We start from the raw sequence: 22,466 nt of genomic DNA, 5'->3' as shown, positions 1-22,466 counted from the left end.
CAAGATGAATATATAGAGAATTCAAAAAATTTAGTACAAACTAGAATACGTTAATATAATCAAGTTCCTTAAATAAAAGATTAATATTTTTAAAGCCAATTGTATTTCTACCACAGCAAGAAAATAAAAAATAGAATTCTAAAACTATTCTTTACTAGCTTACTAAAAAACATCAGACTCAAAAAAATTAAATAAAAAAAGAATTGGATTGGGGCAGATAAAAAGAAATCAGACCCATAAATTTAGTGAAACATGACCAAGACACCTACATGGAAAAACATTCTCCTCGAAGACCAAAAACAGCAATACCATTTGACCCAACAATCCCATTACTTGGGTATATACCCAAAGGAATATAAATTGTTCTCTTATAAAGACACAAGCACACGTATATTCACTGCAGCACTATTCACAATAGCAAAGACATGGAATCAACCTAAATGCCCAGAATGGTAGACTAGATTTTTAAATGTGGCACATATACACCATGGAATGCTATGCAGCCACAGAAAAAAAATGAGATCATGTCCTTTGCAGGGACATGGATGGAGCCGGAGGCCATTATCCTCTGCAAACTAACACAGGAACAGAAAACCAAATAACCCATGTTATCACTTGTAAGTGGGAGCTAAATGATGAGTACACATGGCCACATAGAAGGGAACAACACACACTGGGACCTATCAGAGGACGGAGGGTGGGAGGAGGGAGAGGATCAGGAAAAAATAACTAATGGGTACTGAGCTTAACAGGGCGATGAAATAATCTGTACAACAAATGCCCGTGACACAAGTTTACTTATTTAACAAACCTGCAAGTGTACCCCTGACCTTAAGAATTGTTTTTAAAAAAGACTTCTACATTGAAAACTGTTTTTTAAAAATTAATAAGTAGCACACATAGGGGTCCCAACTTAAGACAAAAGTTTCTTTGCAATTAAATGTGAAAAAGGTAGTCTTTAAAACAAACAATAATCAGAAACCACAAAGGATAAAGTGAACTTTGACCTATACCTCAGAAAACACAAAACAGTCAATACCAGATGGATGAGACATTTAAATGTGAAAGGTTTGTCTTGAAAGATCAGAGAAAGAATTTATTTTAATTATTGGAAAATATGTTAATGACCTTGAGGTTAGAAAAAAATTTCTTAAAAACACAAAAATCACTAATTACAAATAAAAGTTTAATTAATTGCACTCCATTAACATTAAGAATTTCTGTTTAATACAAGATCTTTGGAGAGAGGGAAATGCCAAGTCACAGAAAAGATTTGTCACATATACACACACACACACACACGTGTGTGCACATCTCCAACAACAGATTTGAATCTAGAATATGACGATAAGTCAGACAACTCACCCATGCAACTCCTACTTACCCAACCCCAAAATGTGCACTTCACAGAAAGGATATCTAAGTGATGTGAGGTGATATGAAAATGTGTTCAAATGTAGGTGCTATCAAGAAATGTGAAATGAAATAACACAATACAGCTACTCACTCACCAAAAAAAAAACCTAAAGTTAAAAAAAAAAAAAGACCCATGTTAGTGAGGTTATAAAGCAACTGGGACCTTTATACACTGTTGACGGGAATATAAATCATTCACCACTTGGGAAGTTATTTGGCATTATCTGCTAAAGCTAAATAAGCCTACCCTGTGACCCAGCAATTCTAAATTTGTATCAAACACAAATAAGTGCTCATAGCTTCCAAAAGATATGCACAAAAATGTTCCTAACAGCATTATTCATAATGGCCAAAAACCATAAACAACTTGAACACCATTAATAAATAACTTATGACATATTCATATTAAGAAAAATACTGTGAACCAGTGAAAAACAAGAATGAATTACAAAAGTGTACTGTTGAGCACAAGAAGCCAGAAACCAAAGAGTATATATTACATAATTCCATTAACATAAAACTCAAAAACAAGCAAAAAAAAATCTATGGTGATAGAAGTCAGAATAGTTAACAGAATAGTTAACAAGGAAGTGATTATTCACATGTTGGGGGGGTACAATGGGAGCCTATCAGAATGCTAGAAATGTGCTACATCTTGATCTGCTTGATGGTTTATACAAGCTCATACAAATGTAAAAATCTGGCTATGGCCAGGGGTGAAGCAAGGTAGTAGAATAGAAGCCTACACCATTCAAGCTCTCCCACACCATGCTGGAACAGCAAATTTTAAAAACTATCTGCAAAGAGAAAAGCACTATCACAAGAACCAAAACTCAGGTAAGCAATCACAGTACCTGTTTTTAACTTCATATCTTGAAAAAAAGGCATTGAGGAAGACAGGAGAGACAGTCTTGAATCATGGATGCCACCCCTATTTCCTATTCCCTGGCAATGGCCATGAGGTAGAGAGAGAGAATGTACTTCAGAGAGGGAAAGCGCAGAGACTCAGTGCTGCCCTGTCACAGCAGAGAATGAAGCCCTGCTGGGCTCAGCCAGTGGCCATGCTTGGAGGGGCATTTGACTAGCTCTAGCCAAAGGGGAGTCACCCATCCCAGCAGGTCAGAACGAGAGTTTCCCAGCAAGCATCACCACTGCAAGCTGAAGTGCTCTGGGGTCCTAGGTAAACCTGAATGGCAGTCAAGTTGTGTTCTAACAAGGACTCCAATTCCTAGGCAACTCCTAGTGCTTAGAGTCAGTGAACTAGGGTTGCTCATGACCTAGGGAGGCATCAGCTGTCCATCCCCCAACCCAGGCAGTGCAGCTCACAGGAACCAGAGTGACTCCTTCCTTCTGCTTAAGAACAGAAGAGCAAAGAGTAAAGAGGACTTTGTCTTACATCTTTTTTTTTTTTTTTTTTTTTTTTTTGAGATGGAATCTCACTCTGTCGCCCAAGCTGGAGTACAGTGGTGCCATCTCAGCTCACTGCCAACCTCTGCCTCCCAAGTTCAAGCAATTCTCCTGTCTCAGCCTCCCGAGTAGCTGGGAACACAGGCACGCGCCACCTCACCCAGCTAATTTTTGTATTTGTAGTAGAGACAGGGTTTCGCCATGTTGGCCAGGCTGGTCTCGAACTCCTGACCTCAGGTGATCTGCCCACCTTGGCCTCCCAAAGTGCTGAGATTAAAGGCATAAGCCACCGTGCCAAGCCCCAACATTGTCTTGCATCTTGGATACTAGCTCAGCCACATTAGAACAGAGCACCAGGCAGAGCCATGAGGCCCCCATTCCAGGCCCTAGCTCCCCGATGATATTTCTAGACACACTCTGGGCCAAAAGGGAACCCGCTGCCTTGAAGAGAAGGATCCAGTCCTGGCAGGACTCATCACCTGCTGACTAAAGAGTTCTTGGGCAATGAATTGCCACTGGGCACCAGCAATACCCAGGGAGTATGCCATGGGCCTTGAGGTCTGAGACTACTTGCTTCAAGGGAGACCCAGCACATTCCCAGTTGTGGTGGCCACTGTGAAAGACTCCTTCTGTCTGAGAAAAGCAGAGGGAAAAGTAAAGGGAACTTTGTCTTGCTTTCAGGTATCACAGTGGGACAGAGCAAAAGGCAGGCTTTTCAGATCCCCAAGTCCAGCCTCTTGGACACCATTTCTGGACCGGCTCTGGGCCAGAGGGGGGCCCACTGCCTGAAGGGTGAGTCCCAGGCCTGGCAGCATTCACCACAAGCTGATGGAAGAGCTCTTGGGCTTTAAGTGAACACTGGCGGTGTGGCCTGGCAGAACTGCTCATGGACCAGTCATGGTGCTGGCCACAGAGAGAGGCTCCTCCTCTGCATGTGGAAAGGGGAGAGAAGAGCGGGAAGGACTTTTTGTATTGTGGTTTGAATGCCAGCACAGCCCTAGTAAAATAAAACATCAGGTAGATTGCTAAGGTTTTTAACTAGAATCGCAGGCTACCAGACAGCATCTCTGGACACTACCGGGGCCTGGGGAAACTCACCACCCTGAAGGGAAGGGCCTTGGGCAAGGCCCAGTGCTGTGCTGGCTTCAGGTCTGACCCAGCACAGTCCCAGTGATGGTGGCCACAGGGGTGCTTGTATCACCAAATCCCCAGAGCTCCAGGTGGCTCAGCACAGAGAGAAAGACCCAATATGTTTGGGAGAAAGTAAAGAAAAAGAATAAGAGTTTTTGCCTGGTAATCCAGAGAAAACTTTTGGATCTTATCCAAGACTACCAAGGCAATACCTATACAAGACTGCAAAAACCACTGTGTTATTAGCCTTTGGGCCCAAGTCCCTTCAAATACCTGGAATGCTTTCCCAAGAAAGACAGGTACAAACAAGCCCAGACTGCAAAGTCTACAACAAATACCTAACTCTTCAATGTCCAGACACCAAAAACATCTAAAAGCATCAACACTATCCAAAAAACCTGACCTCACCAAATGAACTAAATAAGGCACTGGGGATCAATCCTGGAGAAACAGAGACACATGACATTTCAGACACAGAATTCAAAATAGCTATTTTGGGCCAAGCACGGTGGCTCACACCTGTAATCCCAGCACCGTGGGAGGCCGAGGTGGGTGGATCACTTGAGGTCAGGAGTTCGAGACCAGCCTGGCCAACAAGGTGAAACCCCATCTCTACTAAAAATACAAAAAGTAGCCAGGGGTGGTGGTGGGTGCCTGTAATCCCAGTTACTCAGGAGGCTGACATGGAAGAATCACAGAACCTAGGAGGCAGAGGTTGCAGTGAGCCAAGATCGTGTCACTGTACTCTAGCCTGGGCAACAGAGCACAACTTCGTCTCAAAAAAAAAGCTATTTTGGCCAGGTGCAGTGGCTCATGCCTGTAATCCCAGCACTTTGGGAGGCCAAGCAGGCAGATCACTTGAGGTCAAAGACCAGCCTGGCCAACATGGTGAAACCCCATCTCTATTTTTAAAAAAATACAAAAATTAGCCAGGCATGATGGTGCACGCCTGTAATCCCAGCTACTCAGAAGGCTGAGGCAAGAGAATGGCTTGAACCCAGGAGGCGGAGGTTGCAGTGAGCTGAGATCACGCCATTGCACTCCAGCCTGGGTGACAGAGTGACAGTCCATCTTAAAAAACAATAGCTATGTTGAGGAAACTCAAAGAAATTCAAGATAACACAAAGAAGGAATTTGGGATTCTATAAGATAAATCTCACAGATTAAAATAATTAAAAAGAGGGCCAGGCGTAGTGGCTCATGCCTGTAATCCCAACACTTTGGGAGGCCAAGGCAGGCAGATCACCTGACGTCAGGAGTTCGAGACCAGCCTGGCCAACACTGTAAAACCCCATCTCTATTAAAAATACAAAAATTAGCCGGGCGTGGTATGCACCTGTAGTCCCAGCTACTCAGGAGGCTGAGGCAGGAGAATCGCTTGAACCCATGAGATGGAGGCTGTAGTGAGCTGAGATCACACCACTGCACTCCAACCTGGGTGACAGAGTGTGACTCTATCTCAAAATAAATAAATAAACAATAATTTTTAAAAATCAAGCAGAAATTCTAGAGTTGAAAAACACATCTGACATGTTAAAGAATGCATCAGAGTCTCTTAATAGCAGAACTGATCAAGCAGAAGCAAGAATTAGTGAGCTTGAAAATGGTCTATTTGAAAATACACAGAGGTGACAAAAGAAAAAAGAATGAAAAAGAATGAAGCATGTATAAGATCTAGGAAACAACCTCAAAAGGGTAAATCTAAGAGTTATTGACCTTAAAGAGAAGGTAGAGAAAATAGGAGTAGAAAGTTTATTAAAGGGATAATAAGAGAGAACTTTCCAAATCTAAAGAAAGTATCAATATTCAAGTACAGCATAGTTCTTTAAGTATTAGCTAGAGCAATTAAACAAGAGAAAGAATGAAAGGGTGTCCAAACTGGAAAGAAAAAAGTCAAATTATCCTTGTTTGAAGATGATATGGTCTTATATTTTGGAAAACCTAAAGACTCCATACACACACACAAAAAAACTTATTCAAACTGATGAACAAATTCAGTAAAGTTGCAGGATACAAAATCAACATACAAAAATCAGTAGCATTTCTCTATGCCAACAGTGAACAACCTGAAAAAGAAATGAAAAAAGTAATTCCATTTACAATAGCCACAAATAAAATTAAATACCTAGGAATTAAATCAGCCAAAGAAGTAAAAGATGTCTACAGTGAAAACCATAGAACACAAATGCTATGGTCAAATGGCATAAGAATAAAATGCTATTATTTATTTGTCCCCTACAAAAAAATGTAAAAATTCATCAAGTTATCTATGTGTATTTTTTAACTGAAGTATATAAACATATACATGTGAGGTTTGCACACACACACACACACACACATCAACATACCGATGAAACACTGATGAAACAAATTGAAGAGGACACAAAAAACTGAAAAAATATTCAATGTTCATGGGTTAGAAGAATCAACACTGTTAAAATATCCATACTTCCCAAAGCAATCTACAGATTCAATGCAATCGCTGTCAAAATATTAATGACATTCTTCACAGAAATAGAAAAAATAATCCTAAAATTTATATGGAATTATAAAAGACCCAGAATAGCCAAAGCTATCCCAAGCAAAAAGAACAAAACTGGAGGAATCATATTACCTGACTTCAAATTATACTACAGAGCTACAGTAACCAAACTAGCATGGTACTGACATAAAAACAGACACATAGATTAATGAAACAGAATAAAGAACCCAGAAGGAAATCTACGTACCTACAGGGAACTAATTTTCAACAACGGTGCCAAGAATATTAGGGAAAAGACAGTCTCTTCAATAAATGGTGCTGGGAAAACTGGATATCCATATGCAGAAGGAGGAAATTTGATCCCTATCTCTCACCTTACATAAAAAACCAACCAAAATGGATTAAAGACTTAAGTCTAATACCTCAAAGTATAAAACTACTAAAAGAAAAACATTGGTGAAAATCTCCAGGACACTGGTCTGCACAAAAATTTCTTAAAACACAGCCAACCAAAGCAAAAATGGACAAATAAGATGACATCAAGTTAAAAAGCTTCTGCACAGCAAAGGAAACAATCAACAAAGTGAAGAGACAACCCACAGAATGGGAGGAAATATTTGCAAACTACTCATCTGACAAGGGATTAATAACCAGAATATACAAGGAATTCCAACAACTCTATAGGAAACAATCTGATAATCCAATTTTTAAAATGGGCTAAAGCTTTGAATAGACCTTTCTATAAAAAAGACATACAAATGGCAAACAGGCATATGAAAAAAGTGCTCAACATCACTGATCATCAGAGAAACATCAGAGAAATGCAAATCAAAACTACAATGAGGTATCATCTCACCCCAGTTAAAATGACTTTTATCCATAAGGCAGGCAATAACAAATGCTGGTGAGGATGTAGAGAAAAAGGAGATGGGGATGATTAATGAGTACAAAAAAAATAGAATGACGAAGACCTAGTATTTGGTAGCACAAGAGGGGGACTGTAGTCAATAATAATTTAATTGTCCATTGTGAAATAACTAAAAAAGTACAACTGGATTTTTTGTAACACAAAGCACCAATAATAATTTAATTGTCCATTTTGAAATAACTAAGAGTACAATTGGATTTTCTGTAACACAAAGGATAAATGCTTGAATGCTTGAATGTCCATTTTGAAATAATGTGGATATCCAATTTTCCATGATGCAATTATTAAGCACTGCATGCCTGTACCAAAATATCTCACATACTCCATAAATATATAAACCTACTGTTTACCCACAAAAATTAAAAAAAAATAATAATAATAAGGCCAGGCATGGTGGCTCATGCCTGTTAATCCCAGCACTTTGGGAGGCCAAGATGGGTGCATCACCTGAGGTCAGGAGTTCGAGACCAGCCTGACCAATATGGTGAAGCCGCATGTCTACTAAAAATACAAAAATTAGCCAGGCATGGTAGCAGGCACTTGTAATCCCAGCTACTCGGGGGGCTGAGGCAGGAGAATCACTTGAACCCGGGTGGCGGTGGTTGCAGTGAGCCAAGATTGCACCTCTGCACTCCAGCCTGGGTGACAAGAGCAAAACTCCATCTCAAATAAAAAATAAAAAATAAAAAAACAATGCTATGGTCAAATGGCATAAGAATAAAATGCTATTGCTTGTTTTGTACCCTAAAAAAATGTAAAAATCCATCAAGTTATATGTGTGAACATTTTTTGAAACTGAAGAGTGTGTGTGTGTGTGTGTGTGTGTGTGTGTGTGTATACCATAATATACTTCAATTTTTTTTTAATTTTAGGACCTCAAAAAATATATTTTCAGACAAATAAAATCAGATCATTTGTTATTAGCAGACTTACACTGAAGAAATACTAAAGGGGGCCAGGCACAGTGCCTCACAACTGTAATCCCAGCACTTTGGGAGGCTGAGGCAGGAGGACTGCTTGAGCCTTGGAGTTTGAGACCAGCCTGGGCAATGTAGGAAAATCCCATCCCTACAAGAAAATTTACAAATTAGCCAAGCATGCTGGTGCACAGCTATAGTCTTAGCTACCCAGGATGCTGAGGCAGGAGGATCACTTGGGTCCAGGAATTCAAGGCTGCAGTGAGCTATGATCACACCACTGCACTGCAGCCAGAGAGACAAAGCAAAACTTTGTCTCTAAATATTAAAAAGAAATATTAAAGGGAATTTTTAAGTCAAAAGGAAAATGATCCCAATGGGAAGTGCATGAATGTGAAGAGCAGAGAAAATACAAATATGTGGGTAAACCTAAATAAATAGGTACAATATATATGTTGGGGTTTCAAATATATATGGAACTAAAATATATGACAGCAATGAAAAAAAAAAGGTAGAAATTGGGTAAATGGGAATTGGCAAAATATAAATTTACCAAGGATACATGTGGTAATTGCCAGGGGAACCCATAAAAGAAGATAAAATTGGGAGGTATAATTTAAAATATTCCATTAATCCAAGAAGAAGCAAGAAATGAGAGAAAAATAACACAAAATGAGCAAAACAAATATAAAATAAATAGTAACATAATTACATGTCAACTGATTAAAAAACAAAATCTAATTACATTCAGCTGAACAGTAAACATACCATATACTTATAGAAAGCTAAAACGAAAAGGACAGAATAAGATATTTAATGAAAATACTAATAAAAAAGAGCTGGAGTACCTCTACTAATATCAGATTAAGGAAAATTTAAATCAAAAAACACTACAGAGATTATGGGAACACTCCATAATGATGAATGAGTTAATCACCAGGAAGATATAATAACTGTACATTTGTTATCAGCAAAAACTGAAAGAGATAAAGAAATCCTCTCTCAGGAAATGACAGATAAAAATGAAAAAAACAGTAAGGATGTGGAAGATTTAAACAAGATTTTGAACTTCATCTAATTGATACTTACAGAACACTGCAGAGCAAATTTCAAAGGATTCTAATCACATAGAGCATGCGTTCTAACCACTTTTAAATTATATTGTAACTCAATAAAAAAACAAACTAGAAAATTTTCTAAATGTTTAGGAATTTTTTTAATGAACTTTAAATTCACAGATCAAAAATGGAAATTTAAAATCACACTGTATTTTAAGCAAAAAATATATACATATATATGACATATCAAAATATGTCTGCTATAGCTAAAACTGCTTAGAGGAAAACATATAGCCTTAAACACAGGTTTGAAAAGAAGGGCTAGATGTCAATGCTATCTTAAAAAATCAGAAAAAGAATAGCAAGGTAAAACCAAAGAAAATATTATAAAGTGCAGAAATTAAAGAACCAGAAAACAAATCTACAATAACAAAATTCAAAAGGCCAAAAGTTAATTCATGGAAAAGATAATAAACTGATAAACCCCTAGCAAGAAAAATAAAAAGAGAGAGAAATGATCAATACAGTAACAAGTTTTAAAAAGTAGATGAAATGGATAAACCTAGCAAAACTAATATATACACAGAACAAGTCATTTTATTTCCATTAAAGAAATTAAACATATTATTTAAAACTTTTTCACTAGCAACCTCTGGTCTCAGAGGCTTCACCAGATAAATCTTGTAAGCATATGAGGAAAAAAATTGTAACAATCTTCACTAACTCTTCTGGAGAACAGTAAAGGAGGGAACATTTCCCTCTTCTTTTAAGACCAGTATAACCAAGATACCAAAATCTGATCAGAACATTTTGAAGTAGGAAAATTACAGGCCAATTTATCTTAAGAACATAGGTGCAAAGATCCTAACAACACACAAGAAGCACATGAAGTACATATAAAGGGGTAACACATCACAAGTCAATTGGGCTTATTTTAGGAATGCAAAGATTGTTTAACATCTGAAAATATAACAGCATAATTCAACACATTAACAAAGTAAAGGAGAAAAAACCATGAGTGTCCCAAAAGATGCAGATAAAGTATTAATAAAATTCAACAAAATTCCTATTTGAAAAGTATAACAAGGTATAAGATCAATAAAATTAAATTCTACTTCTAACTACTACCAAGAAAACAATTAAGAAATGAAATTTCACAAACAATTCTAATTAAAATAATATCAAGAATATCACATATCCAGGAATAAATCTGTTGAAAGATGTGGAGGTCTTCTATACCGAATGAACACTACAAAACAGTATTGAGATAAATTTATAAAGCCCTAAATAAATGGAAGACTATACCATGTCTATGGATTAGCTGACTCAGTAGTATTGTTAAGATGCCAATTATCTGCAAACTGATCTCCAGTTTCAATATAAACTTTACCCAAATTCCTGGAAAAAAAGAGAGAGAGAGAGAGAGGAGACAACAGAAGAGAGAGGAGAGAGAGAAGAGGGGGAGAGAGAGAGAGAAAGAGAGCGAGAGAGAGAGAGAGTGTGCGCGCGTGCATGTCTATCTTCACGAGTGAGTCGAAATTGAAAAACTGATTCTAAAATACTATGAAAATATCCTTTAGGAGGTCAAGGTGGGCAGATCACTTGAGGTCAGGAATTCGAGACCCGCCTAACCAACACGGCGAAACCCCAACTTGACTAAAAATACAAAAATTAGCTGGGCCTGATGGCGGACGCCTGTAATCCCAGCTACTCGGGAGGCTGAAGCAGGAGAATCACTTGAACCCGGGAGGTGGAGGCTGTAGTGAGCCGAGATCATGCCACTGCACTCCAGCCTGGGCAACAGAGGGAGACTCCATCTCAAAAATAAATAAATACATACATACATACATAAAATAAAATACTATGAAAATATCAGGGGAGGAGACATGGGAGAGGGGGAGAAAAAGGAAGTCAGAGTATATACACTACCAGGTATCAAGATTCCTTATAAACTAGAATAAGACAGACCAACAGAAAAAAAGAAGAGTCTAGAAACACACTCATATTTACATTGACATACGAAGTACATGTGAAAACATGAACTATCTTAGAAAAAATTCCAAGTAGAAATATTTCATTCAACACTTTATTTTCTGAGTTATTATATCAATCACAACAGCACAATCTCATCAATCACAACTTAACAAATATTGTTTAACAAGTAACAAGTAATACTTGTTAAATTCTCTCACAACTGTGTTCAACAGCTTCCAAAAACAATTAGAAGACCTTCTATCAAATCTTAATCTCTTACCTCCCCAAAAGCTCCTCGACCAATCACCTTTAATATTTCAAAGTCTTCTCTATGTAATCGCATTTGTTTCACTTTAGAAGTAAATGGTTTAGCTGAAATGAAAGAGCAATATCAATTATTTTCTTAATAAAATGTGATGCAAATTAGATATAAATTATGGTGTTTCTTAATTACAAAAAAATTCAAATTATGATTTAAGAATTGTCAAAATATTTAAAAATCCCAAACTATATGAGAATAAACAGATTTAATTTCCCTAAGAAAACAATATATTTTCTTTTATTTCTTACATATAAATTACATTTTTGGTGAGAAATATATGTTTAAACTCCAAATAACATATGAAAGAATGCAAAGCAAGGGGGATGTAAAAATGAGACCAGTTTTAACATTCTATCAGCATTAAATATATATTTTAACACAAAGGTATAAAAAATAAAAGCAGATTTCATGGCACCAGAGAGCTCTTCAGCAATTCCCACCAAGTAAACTCACGTTTCTTTCACACTCATTCATTTGTTCTTTTAAAATGCTTTAGCAAACGTCTACAGTATACAAAGAATGGTGAAATGACTGGAGTTTTTAAAAATTTGATTATGATATGATACTTTCCTTCAAGAAACTCTTAGTCTTCATTCAAGAAAGACAAGTATGCATATATTTAGACACAAAATTTAATAATGTGATAAAGTTTTAAGTGCTTCAGAATTAGTGAGAATAGAATACTAATTATGTGGATACTAATGCTTCACACAAAGGAGATAACAGATAAATTGAACCTTGAGGACTAAATAGAATCTTGCTCCTTTGCCGGGGTTTGACAATGTAGATACTCCAGGCAAGAGGGAACAATATAAGCAAATGAAGAGAGGCGAGGAAGTGAATTTGGGGTGTTAATGGTAAATAATCCATGGTAAAGAATTGTGAGAAGAAATGCAAAGAAATAAGAGCTAGAAAATGGAAAAGGCTTTGAATTTCATTAAAGGAATTTAGATGTAATCTTATTAATATTTTTAACTGGTAAACTAAAGATTTTTAATGATTACAGCAATTACATATTCTGCTGCCTCTAAGAGAAGTTTAGACATGCCTCCTTTCCTCTCCTCAGGTCCCTCTTTATTCTAACACAAAAAGGAATTGATATGATTAAAGGATCAGAATACATGGGTGTAGCTGTCTTCTCTCTTCCTTCCATGGAGCCAGAGTGTGATAAGATCAAAGATACGTATTTGAGCATTAGGAGAGTGAAACAGATAGGTCATACAGTTTGCTTTGATCTAAAAGTATGCATTTAGCCCTAACTAGCTTCGAAAACAGGTATTTCGCACTGCTTAGTCAAGTCCACTAGAGATTTCTGTATTTATGTTTTGTAACGAAAGGAAAGAGAGAGAGGATTTCTATCTGGAATTCACACAACAGAGAAGAGAAAGAGAAAAAAATTAGCTGAACGTGGTGGCACATGCCTGTAGTCCTTAGCTACTCAGGAGGCTAAGGCAGGAGGATAACTTGAGCCCAGGTATTCGAGGCTGCAATGAGTCATGATCATACCACTGCACTCCAGCCTGGGCAAAATAGCAAGATCCTGTCTCTTAAAAAGCAATAATAAAAGAATTAATAATAATAAAATTCCATTTGCAACAGCATCCAAAAGAATAAAGTACTTAAGGATAAATTTAACCAACGAGGTGAAAGACTTGTACATTGGAAACTACAAAATATTGCTGATAAAAATTAAAGAAGACTTAAATAAATGAAAAGACATCCAGTATTCTAGATTGGAAGAAGACTTAATATTGTTAATATGACAATATTACCCAAAGCAATCCAAAGATTCAAAGCAATCCCTATCAAAATTATAATGGCATTACAGAAATAGAAAAACTCATCCTGAAATTCATACGGAGAGAGAGAAAAGACAACCCATAGAATGGGAAAAGTATTTGCAAATCATGTATCTACTAAGGAATTAATACCAGAATATATAAAGAACTCCTACAAGTCAACAACAAAAAACCCCAATTCAAAAATGGGCAAAAGTTTTAATAAACATTTCTCCAAAGAAGATAAATCAAAATGAAAAAAGAATGAGTTCATGTCCTTTGCAGGGACATGGAAGAAGCTGGAAGCCATCATTCTCAACAAACTAACACAGGAACAGAAAACCAAATACCACATGTTCTCACTCATAAGTGGGAGATGAACAATGAGAACACATGGACACAGGGAGGGGAACATCACACACTGGGGCCTGTCGGGGTGGGGGCCAAGGGGAGGGAAAGCATTAGATAAATAACTAATGCACACAGGGCTTAAAACACAGATGACAGATTGATAGGTGTAGCAAACCACCATGGCACATGTATACCTATGTAACAAACCTGCATGTTCTGCACATGTATCCCAGAACTTAAAGCAAAATAATATATATATGAAGATATATAAAAATGGCCAATACACATATGAAAAGATACTCAACATCACTAATCATTAAGGAAATGAAAACCAAAACCATGAGATACCACTTCACAACCTCTAGAATAGCTGAATTTTTTTAATTAATTAAATAAAACAGAAAATAACGAGTGAAGAGGATGTGAAGAAACTGGAACCCTCATACATTGCTAGAGGGGATATAAAATGTTACAGCTGCTTTGTAAAACAGTTGGGTAGTTCCTCAAAAAGCTAAACATAGATTTACCAACATAACCCAGCAATTCCATTCCTATGTACCCAAGAGAATCAAAAGAAGAGATTCAAACAGGTATCTGTACAATGATGTTCATGACAGCATTATTCACAGTAGCCAAAAGGTGGAAATTATCCAAATATCCATCAAGAGATGAACAGATAAGCAAAATGTGATATCAATATATATATTTATATACAATTATATATAAATATATATATAAATATATATATATACACACACACACCAGTATGTTAAGCAGCTTTAAAATGAAGTTAAGGTCTGATACATGCTATAATGTGGATGAATCTTGAAAACATGCTAAGTAAAATAAGACAGGCATTAAAAGGCAAATATATTATTTCACTTACATGAAATATCTAGAATAGGCAAATTCACAGAGACAGAAAGTAGATTAAAGGTTACTAAGGCCTGGGGGACAGGAGAACAAAAAGTTAAGGCTTAATGGTTACAGAATTTTCTCTATGGATAATGAAAAAGTTTTAGAGACAGCTACGTGATGGTTGTTACATAACATTATAAATATAATTTAATGCTACTGAATTGTACACGTTAAAGTGGTCAAAATGGCAAATTTTGTTATATGTATTTTACAATTTTTAAAAATTAGTAAGATATCAAAACCACTGAATTGTATACTTCAAACAGGTGAATTGTTTGGTATGTCAATCATGTCAGTAAAGCTGTTTTAAAACAAAATAGGAAGATGCTGGGCACAGTGGCTCACGCCTGTAATCCCAGCACTGTAGGAAGCCAAGGTGGGTGAATCACCTGAGGTCAGGAGTTCGAGACCAGCCTGGTCAACACGGTGAAACCCTGTCTCTACTAAAAATACAAAAATTAAATGAGCGTGGTAGTGCGTGCCTGTAATCCCAGCTACTTGGGAGGCTGAGGCAAGAGAATCACTAGAACACGGGAGGAGGAGGTTGCAGTGAGCCAAGATTATGCCACTGCACTCCAGCCTGGGCGATAGAGTGAGACTCTGTCTCAAAAAAAAAAAAGGAAGAAACCTTTTTTTTTAAAAATTACACACAAGTTTGACAAGGTGGGTGAAACCTTTTTCAAAAAAATTACACACAAGTTTGACAAGGTGGTTAATACATATAGGCCTATTAGAACTAAAAATGGGGCCAGGTGTGGTGGCTCGCGCCTGTATCCCAAATACTTTGGGAGGCCAAAGCAGACGGACTGCTTGAGTCCAGGAGTTCAAGACCAGCCTGGGCAACATGGCAAAACCCTGTCTCTACAAAAATACAAATATAAAAATTGGCCGGACACGGTGGCTCATGCCTGCAGTCCCAGCTACTCAGGAGACTGAAGTGGGAGGGCCACTTTAGCCCAGGAGGTGAAGGCTGCAGTAAGCCTAGATGGTGCCACTACACTCCAGCCTGGGCAACAGAGTGAAACCCTGTCTGGAAAAAAAAAAAAAAAAAGAACTAAAAATGGGAGCCTGACTATCCCCCCAAATAATTGTAACACCAGCCTTCTATACTTAAAAGCAGCTTTGATTTCTACTGTATCACAAAATCACAAAACAAAGGTATCCTTAAACCAAAACCTAGTTCCCCCACCCAGACTAAATCAGAAATTCAGAAAAAGTGTGCTGCAGAGCTGACACTTCAGGTAAATTATACCAACTGACTATTCTAATTTGGGGTAAATACGAACACAGAACAATAAATATTAACAATATTAAGCGTCTATACAGGGGTATATAGTTATCTTGTCATATGATGATACCCTAAGTAGTACAAGGAAAATGAATCAAAACAAAGCTAAGGGTTATATGAATCATTACTGAGCACTCCATTCATAATGTCTGGGATAATTTAAAAGATGCCTTAACAAGTTATAGCTGAGAGTTCAGAAATTCAATGATAGAACCAAAAGAATCATGTATCAATTACTTGAATATTTCTTATTTCTATGCTGCATTTGAAAAAAAGTTACACGTTCAACTTATTCCCGAAAAAAGTTCATTAGCAATATTTAACAACAGTGCTTTCATACAAAGATATGTTCTTAAAAATTATATCCACCAAAAAGTTCATTTCAAGCATGCTGTATGATTAAAATAATTTTGAATATAAAAGACAAATTGCAGAAGACTTTATATTCATTACAACAATTGAAAAAGATATAATAATCACTACACTACTGCCCTTGACAAAAATCAAGGACATATAAGGGACTAATCAGATCTGTTGCACTGGTAGATAAATGACATGCTATTCTGAATAGATGCTATTAGTGATATTTCGCAAAGTACTACATCATCTAATGATAACAATACCTTGACTTTCTTCAGTGCTGTATACTTAAATGACTTCACTTGTGGCACACACTTTCTGAGGTATCTGCCACGCCGCCTCCCTCCCTTTTTTCTGAAAATCTCCCCCTCAGTTCTCAGGGGTGGGCCAAGTGCATATTGTGAGGCCCCATTTAACTGTCCAGTGTTAACTGAACCAATATGGAAACCTGACCTAAGCTGGGGGACAAGTAATTTAAAACCTAACTCAAGAGTCAGTCTCTGCAGATGATTACAAGAATTAAAATACAAACTCAGCAAGTGTTGAGGCAAACATCCTACTATGACGCTACAAGCAAAAGAGAAAATTAGTTCCACATAATGAAAGAGAAAAACAAAGCAGATGCATAGAGAAAGGCAAAGACAATGAGTAAAGGAAGTTTTCCGATAGCTTCCTTATTCCCGGTGTTCTGGCGATTCCTGACATTTGATTGCATCCGTGCCTTGTATTCCCCGAACAACCCTGAATCTTACGCTAAATACTTGGTTTTCAGCTCACAACTAGACACAGTTAATCAGCTTCCAAACTAATACATAATTTAGTTATAAAATCCATAAGGTACATATTATTAACCCTCATTAATATTATAAGGCCTAAACATAGTATGTGACTTGCCAGCCTAAACTTGACTAGTAAGTCACAGTACTACTATGACACAGCTAGCTCAGAGAAGGACACACCAACTTAGAAGTAATAGCTTAGAAGTAATAGTTTTATGTAAATTATGACAACTTGTCCAAACTTCAAGAATGTGACATAAAAATAAATAAAATAGAATCCTTTAATCATTGTCTTAATGTACTCTTTTTAAAAGTACTTCTTGGCAAAAAAAAAAAAAAAAAACAAACTGATTTGGTACTAAGGACAAACTTTCTGTGTGATAATAATGATCGTAGCAGGCATTATTTTATTGGGAGCCATCTAAGCCAAGTACCATACCAAGAACTTCCCATTTTACAGAAAAAAAAAAAAAAAAGGTTTAGAAAGATAATATAAATTCCTGAATATTACATACCTAGTAAGTGGCAAAGACAGGATTAAAACTCAGATCTATCAGGCTCCAAAAGCCTTTCCAATATAACAAGTTGCCTCTTTATTCCTAAAAGGTTTGAAATAAACACAGATGCTGAAATTAAAGAGATTCAAAAGTGAAATAATTCTAAGTTAAATAAAAAAGATCTCTGAAACTGAAACGAACAAAGTATGTTTTTATGTGAGTTCCTAAAACACTGCCTGGGGTTCATTGTATACTGTTTAATGAACAGATAAATGAATAATTCTAAAAGAAAAAGAACTCAAAGTTCCAATACAAAATGCCTGGTATACCTTGCAAGGTACATCTTTATCCCTACTTTGTGTAGCCCAAGATCCAACAACAGAGTCTCCTTCAATTCTCCCATCCAACCTCCTTCCTCCCTACAACTACTGGCCAGGTGGTAGGAACATAGATTGCAAGCTACTAGTGATAGCTACCATGGTGTAAGAAAGAAAGTGTCCAATAGAAAGAGAGAGTGGAAAGGCAGAGGCATAAGTGAGAAGAAAAGATGAGAAATAAAGACAGAGTCTGAAGGAGTAAGATAAGGCCTGGAAGAGAACAGAGTGATGGAGCAAGAGATTTTAACCTTCCCTTCACCCATTAGTTTCCTCCTTCTCTTTCTTCTCGAATTTCTCCAGTGGGTTTCCAGTCTACCATTCTTCCTCTCCCTTATCTGCGATGGAATAACGTAAGAATCTGGAACCAACAGTAGGGCAGGGAAAGAGAATAATCCATGCAAAAGGGAGACTAGAAGAGAATAGGGAAGAATGGGAAAAGAGTAGTTAATAAAGCCGTGTTAAAATTGTTATCAATTATGCCAGGCTCTGTGTCTAAATTCTGTAATACTGTGACTATACATTAACGAGTTAAAATATACAAACAACAAAGTTACAGGTGGTATATTTCTGAGACTTTTTACAATTACAGACACATTAAGGTTAAAAAAAAGTATTATTCACCTTTAAGCACCAGTATCTTTCATATTAAAATTTTTTAACAGAATAATTGAGTTTTTCTTTTTTTTTTTTTTTTTGAGACAGAGTCTCGCTCTGTTGCCTACGCTGGAGTGCAATGGTGTGATCTCAGCTCACTGCAACCTCCGCCTCCAAGATTCAAGCAATTCTCATGCCTCAGCCTCTTAAGTAGCTATAATTACAGGTGCGTGCCACCATGCCCAGCTAATTTTTGTATTTTTAGTAGAGACGGGGTTTCACCATGTTGGCCAGGCTGGTCTTGAACTCCTGACCTCAGGTGATCTGCCTGCCTTGGCCTCCCAAAGTGCTGGGGTTACAGGCCTGAGCCACCGCACCTAGCCTGAGTTATTATTAAACAAAGTTTCAAAATAGTCCTTGTGCATATATGGGCTTGACAACACAGTAGCAGTAACACAGACCCACACATACACAAATACACATAGAAATGCTGAATAAAACAGACAACCATGAGAAATTTTAAATACACAATCAAACTAATGAAGGAGAGAAGAAAGGAAGAGAAATCCCCAAGAATTAGAAATAAAGAAAAAATAATCAAAACTTTAAACACGGAATGGATGCTGCAAAAGCAAAAGTCCTGGACACAGGCCCTAACAGGTGGATCCACAAGGAATGAAGATATCGCTGGTGGCTTAACAGAGGTAGAGGACTGGAATGATTACCTCTCATTAAAACCAGGACCCTTTCTCCATGTCAGGGAATAATAAAAATTCTGATTCTTGTCCAGTGAAGCAACCTAGGGTGTTGGTGGGGGGCAGCATAAGAGGAAAACATGAGGGTTTGGAGTCTGAATCCATACTGCCCATGTGGTAAAGAAATCCTTTGCCAAGAAATTAATATTAAATCTAGTTCCTATCCCACAGAAGCAAAAGCATTCAGAGGGAATAGAACTAATCTCAGAAAAATCTACCTCAGTCAAAAGTGAGCTCACAATTAAAAAAAAAAATAAACTAAATGAGGAAATAGAACACCAAAATGCGGAAAGTTGGCAATCAAAACAAATGGGAAGATTAGTACCCTCAAGAACTCAAGAGAATAATACAATCTGAAAAATACCATGAAGTCAGTAACAATGATTCAAGATTCCAGGATCAGATTTGTCATTCCCCAACTCCAAAAGGCCAAAACATTTCAATGGCTATGTTTTCAAATAAGATTTATATCCTACAATATCCTTTGAGGTTTTCTTACTAGAATGAAACATACCTTTTAGGTGAGTTAATGATTTAGTTGGAGTGGAGAGAAACAAGCAAGTCACAGGATTTTCAAAAAATATAACAATTCAGTTAAGAGTATACAATAATTAATGTTGCCCTAAGTTTTATCAGTTTTTAAAATTTTTTAATTTCAAGGGAAGAGGCTTTAACATGAGAAATAAAATATATGCCAGTCCGTTATCTACATATTCTTCATCTTGGCCATGAGGTCTTCCAAGCTTTACAGAATCTTCCACTGTTACCTCAGTGACAGAATCTTCTTGCTTTTTTGGAATTGTGTATGCCACTGTAATTCCTTCAGGTAAGTCTAGAAATGGACCTGAAGAATTTTTCAGTTCCTCATCTGAAACCTCAGATACCAGTTCAATACCCCACTCGGTATATTCAGGGATTATCTCTTCCTCTTCTTGTATAACCTCATTTGGGCAGTGCTGCTACCTTTTTCTTGTATTCTTTCTGCAATTTCTGTCATCACACGAGGATTTGGCTTCATGGACGTAGTAGGAAAAAAATCCTGCACTGTATTGTATCCAAGGTAAAACTAACAGTACCAAAATTTAACAGAAACTTTAACATGTTGTGTACTAAGATCCCAGCAACCACATCCACAGTGGTAGGAAGACTGGCTGCACAAACACCAAAGCATGCTACAAGTACACACTTTGGCATCTATCAACCCTGAGGTGTTAGTTTGATTGCCGCTTAGTAGCTGTGAGACCTTGAGAAGTTATTTAAACACAAAAGGCTTCGTTTCCCTACCTGTATAGGTACCTATACCTCATAAACCTCACAGGGTCATGAGGATTTAATAAAACAATTTATGAAAAGTAGTAAGTACAGTAAATGGGACATAAAAAAGTTTCAAAAATTAGGCCAGGCACGGTGGCTCATGCCTGTAATCCCAGCACTCTGGGAGGCCAAGGTGGGCAGAATTGTGGCATGCACCTGTAATCCCAGCTCCTCGGGAGGCTGAGGCAGGAGTATTGCTTGAATCCGGGAGGTGAAGGTTGCAGTGAGCCGAGATGACACCACCGCACTCCAGCCTGGCAATGACAGAGCGAGACTCCATCGTAAAAAAAAAAAAAAAAAAAAAGATTCAAAAATTATTAACTGATATCACAATTAGAACCTCCCATCTATTTGAACTTGGGTATATTATCCTCTAGACCCTAGTTTCTCCTTCTCTCTGAAACTAGGAATTCTAATACATAATTGTAAAAATAAAACATTTTTAAGTGAATGTTTTTCTTCTAAGGAATGTATTTTTAAAAACTGACGGTCCAAAGAAGGTCCTCCTTTGAACTCTGACACTTACAAGCATTCAGGAGATAAGAAAATGCCTAATAATATCCCAACAAAAATGGTATCCCTTAAACAGAGAAAGAAAAAAAACTCAAGAATTCAGGGTTAATCCCTGAATTAACAAAGTCCTCTTTGTTCACTATTTTAAACCTTGTTACTTTGTAAGTCACTTAAACAAATGAATATCGTATGTGGCAGACTGCCTAGTTACCTAACAACTAATCTTCCCTTCTTCCTCATTGACAGACCCTGTTTCTGGGTAGTGGCAATTTGTTTTACCCCAGATGATGAATTATAATTGGTATATGCCAGTATAATTGGTATAAGCCCTTTCTCCTTTTCCATTGTTTGGTCAGGCATCTGTATGAAACTTGCTTTATATTATTTTGACCAGTAATAAAAGGGCCTGAGAGCTTCTAGGGTCTTTTCCCTAATGAGTAAGAAGAACAAGGAGAAAGCCCTTTCTCGAATGCTCTCTCTCTACTCTATATTTTACTACAATGATATGCTCTTTTAGGAGCTGTCTTGCAACCACGAAAGGAAAAACAGAAGAGTTTCAGAGACCTGGCAATCTAACACTGACACTGCTGAGCCAGAAAACCAACCCTGGGATTGCCTGCCTCAAGACTTCTTATTTAGTAACAAATGTTCTTGTGTTTTCGATCACCGTTAGTTGTATTCTGTTATGGCCAAGCAAATGCTCTTTAAAAATATTAAGCATGAAGTCAAAATATAATTCTATCCAGTGAAAGATAATCTTACCTGGACATTTTGCCAAGTTTATCACTAGTCTATAACTTATCTCTGCATCTGTAAATTGAAACTACACGTTTGTGGCACTTTTTCTCAATTAGGCTATCAGAATAGGACTCATAATCTTCAGATTAACTCCATTTAACAAGCCTGACATTTTATGTTTTGCATACCAACTTGTCCAAGACATACAACAAACTATGAAGATAGGTAGCATTACTAGCTTCATTTTAAATGAGAAAACAAAATAATTCAAGTTATGTGACCTAAATAGTCCATTTATTTACGTTTTTAAACTAATTTCTGCCAATTTTGTTGGCCCTTAAATACTCAAATAAATGAAGGAACTGGGATTTACAACCAGACCATCTAGCATACAGTCTTTAGCATGAGATCAGAAAAAGCAGGAAAATGTTGGTTTAAAGTTGTTGGGGAAGGCATAAAGAAGTAAAACTTTAAATGTCTATAGAAGGATATTACAAGATTAGGAAAGAAAAGTTAGTCACTCTAATATATCACAAAAAGTTTGGTCCTACTAAGAAAGTGCTTAAGTT

The 22,466-nt window shown here is 37.0% G+C and overlaps 1 protein-coding gene and 1 pseudogene across 15 annotated transcripts in view; both read right to left on the bottom strand.

Moving 5' to 3' along the window:
• CDC42BPA (CDC42 binding protein kinase alpha) overlaps positions 1 to 22,466 on the bottom strand; it is a 331,875-nt gene that overhangs the window by 260,103 nt on the left and 49,306 nt on the right. For 6 of the 15 annotated variants that reach the window (XM_054519311.2, XM_054519266.2, XM_024248084.3 and 3 more), the window contains exon 2: positions 11,594 to 11,685. The exons of 8 other annotated variants lie outside the window; for them this stretch is intronic. In XM_054519311.2, the coding sequence (XP_054375286.1) occupies positions 11,594 to 11,685 (92 nt within the window). Of the gene's footprint in view, positions 1 to 11,593; positions 11,687 to 22,466 lie in introns of those variants that run through there. One more of the 15 variants, XM_054519300.2, reaches the window with a different exon arrangement.
• Positions 15,271 to 21,258, bottom strand: LOC129047713 (ubiquitin-like modifier-activating enzyme 5; annotated as a pseudogene).

Source organism: Pongo abelii, chromosome 1, assembly GCF_028885655.2.
Source record: "Pongo abelii isolate AG06213 chromosome 1, NHGRI_mPonAbe1-v2.0_pri, whole genome shotgun sequence".
NCBI lineage: Eukaryota > Metazoa > Chordata > Mammalia > Primates > Hominidae > Pongo > Pongo abelii.
This window is presented reverse-complemented; position numbering and strand designations above follow the sequence as displayed.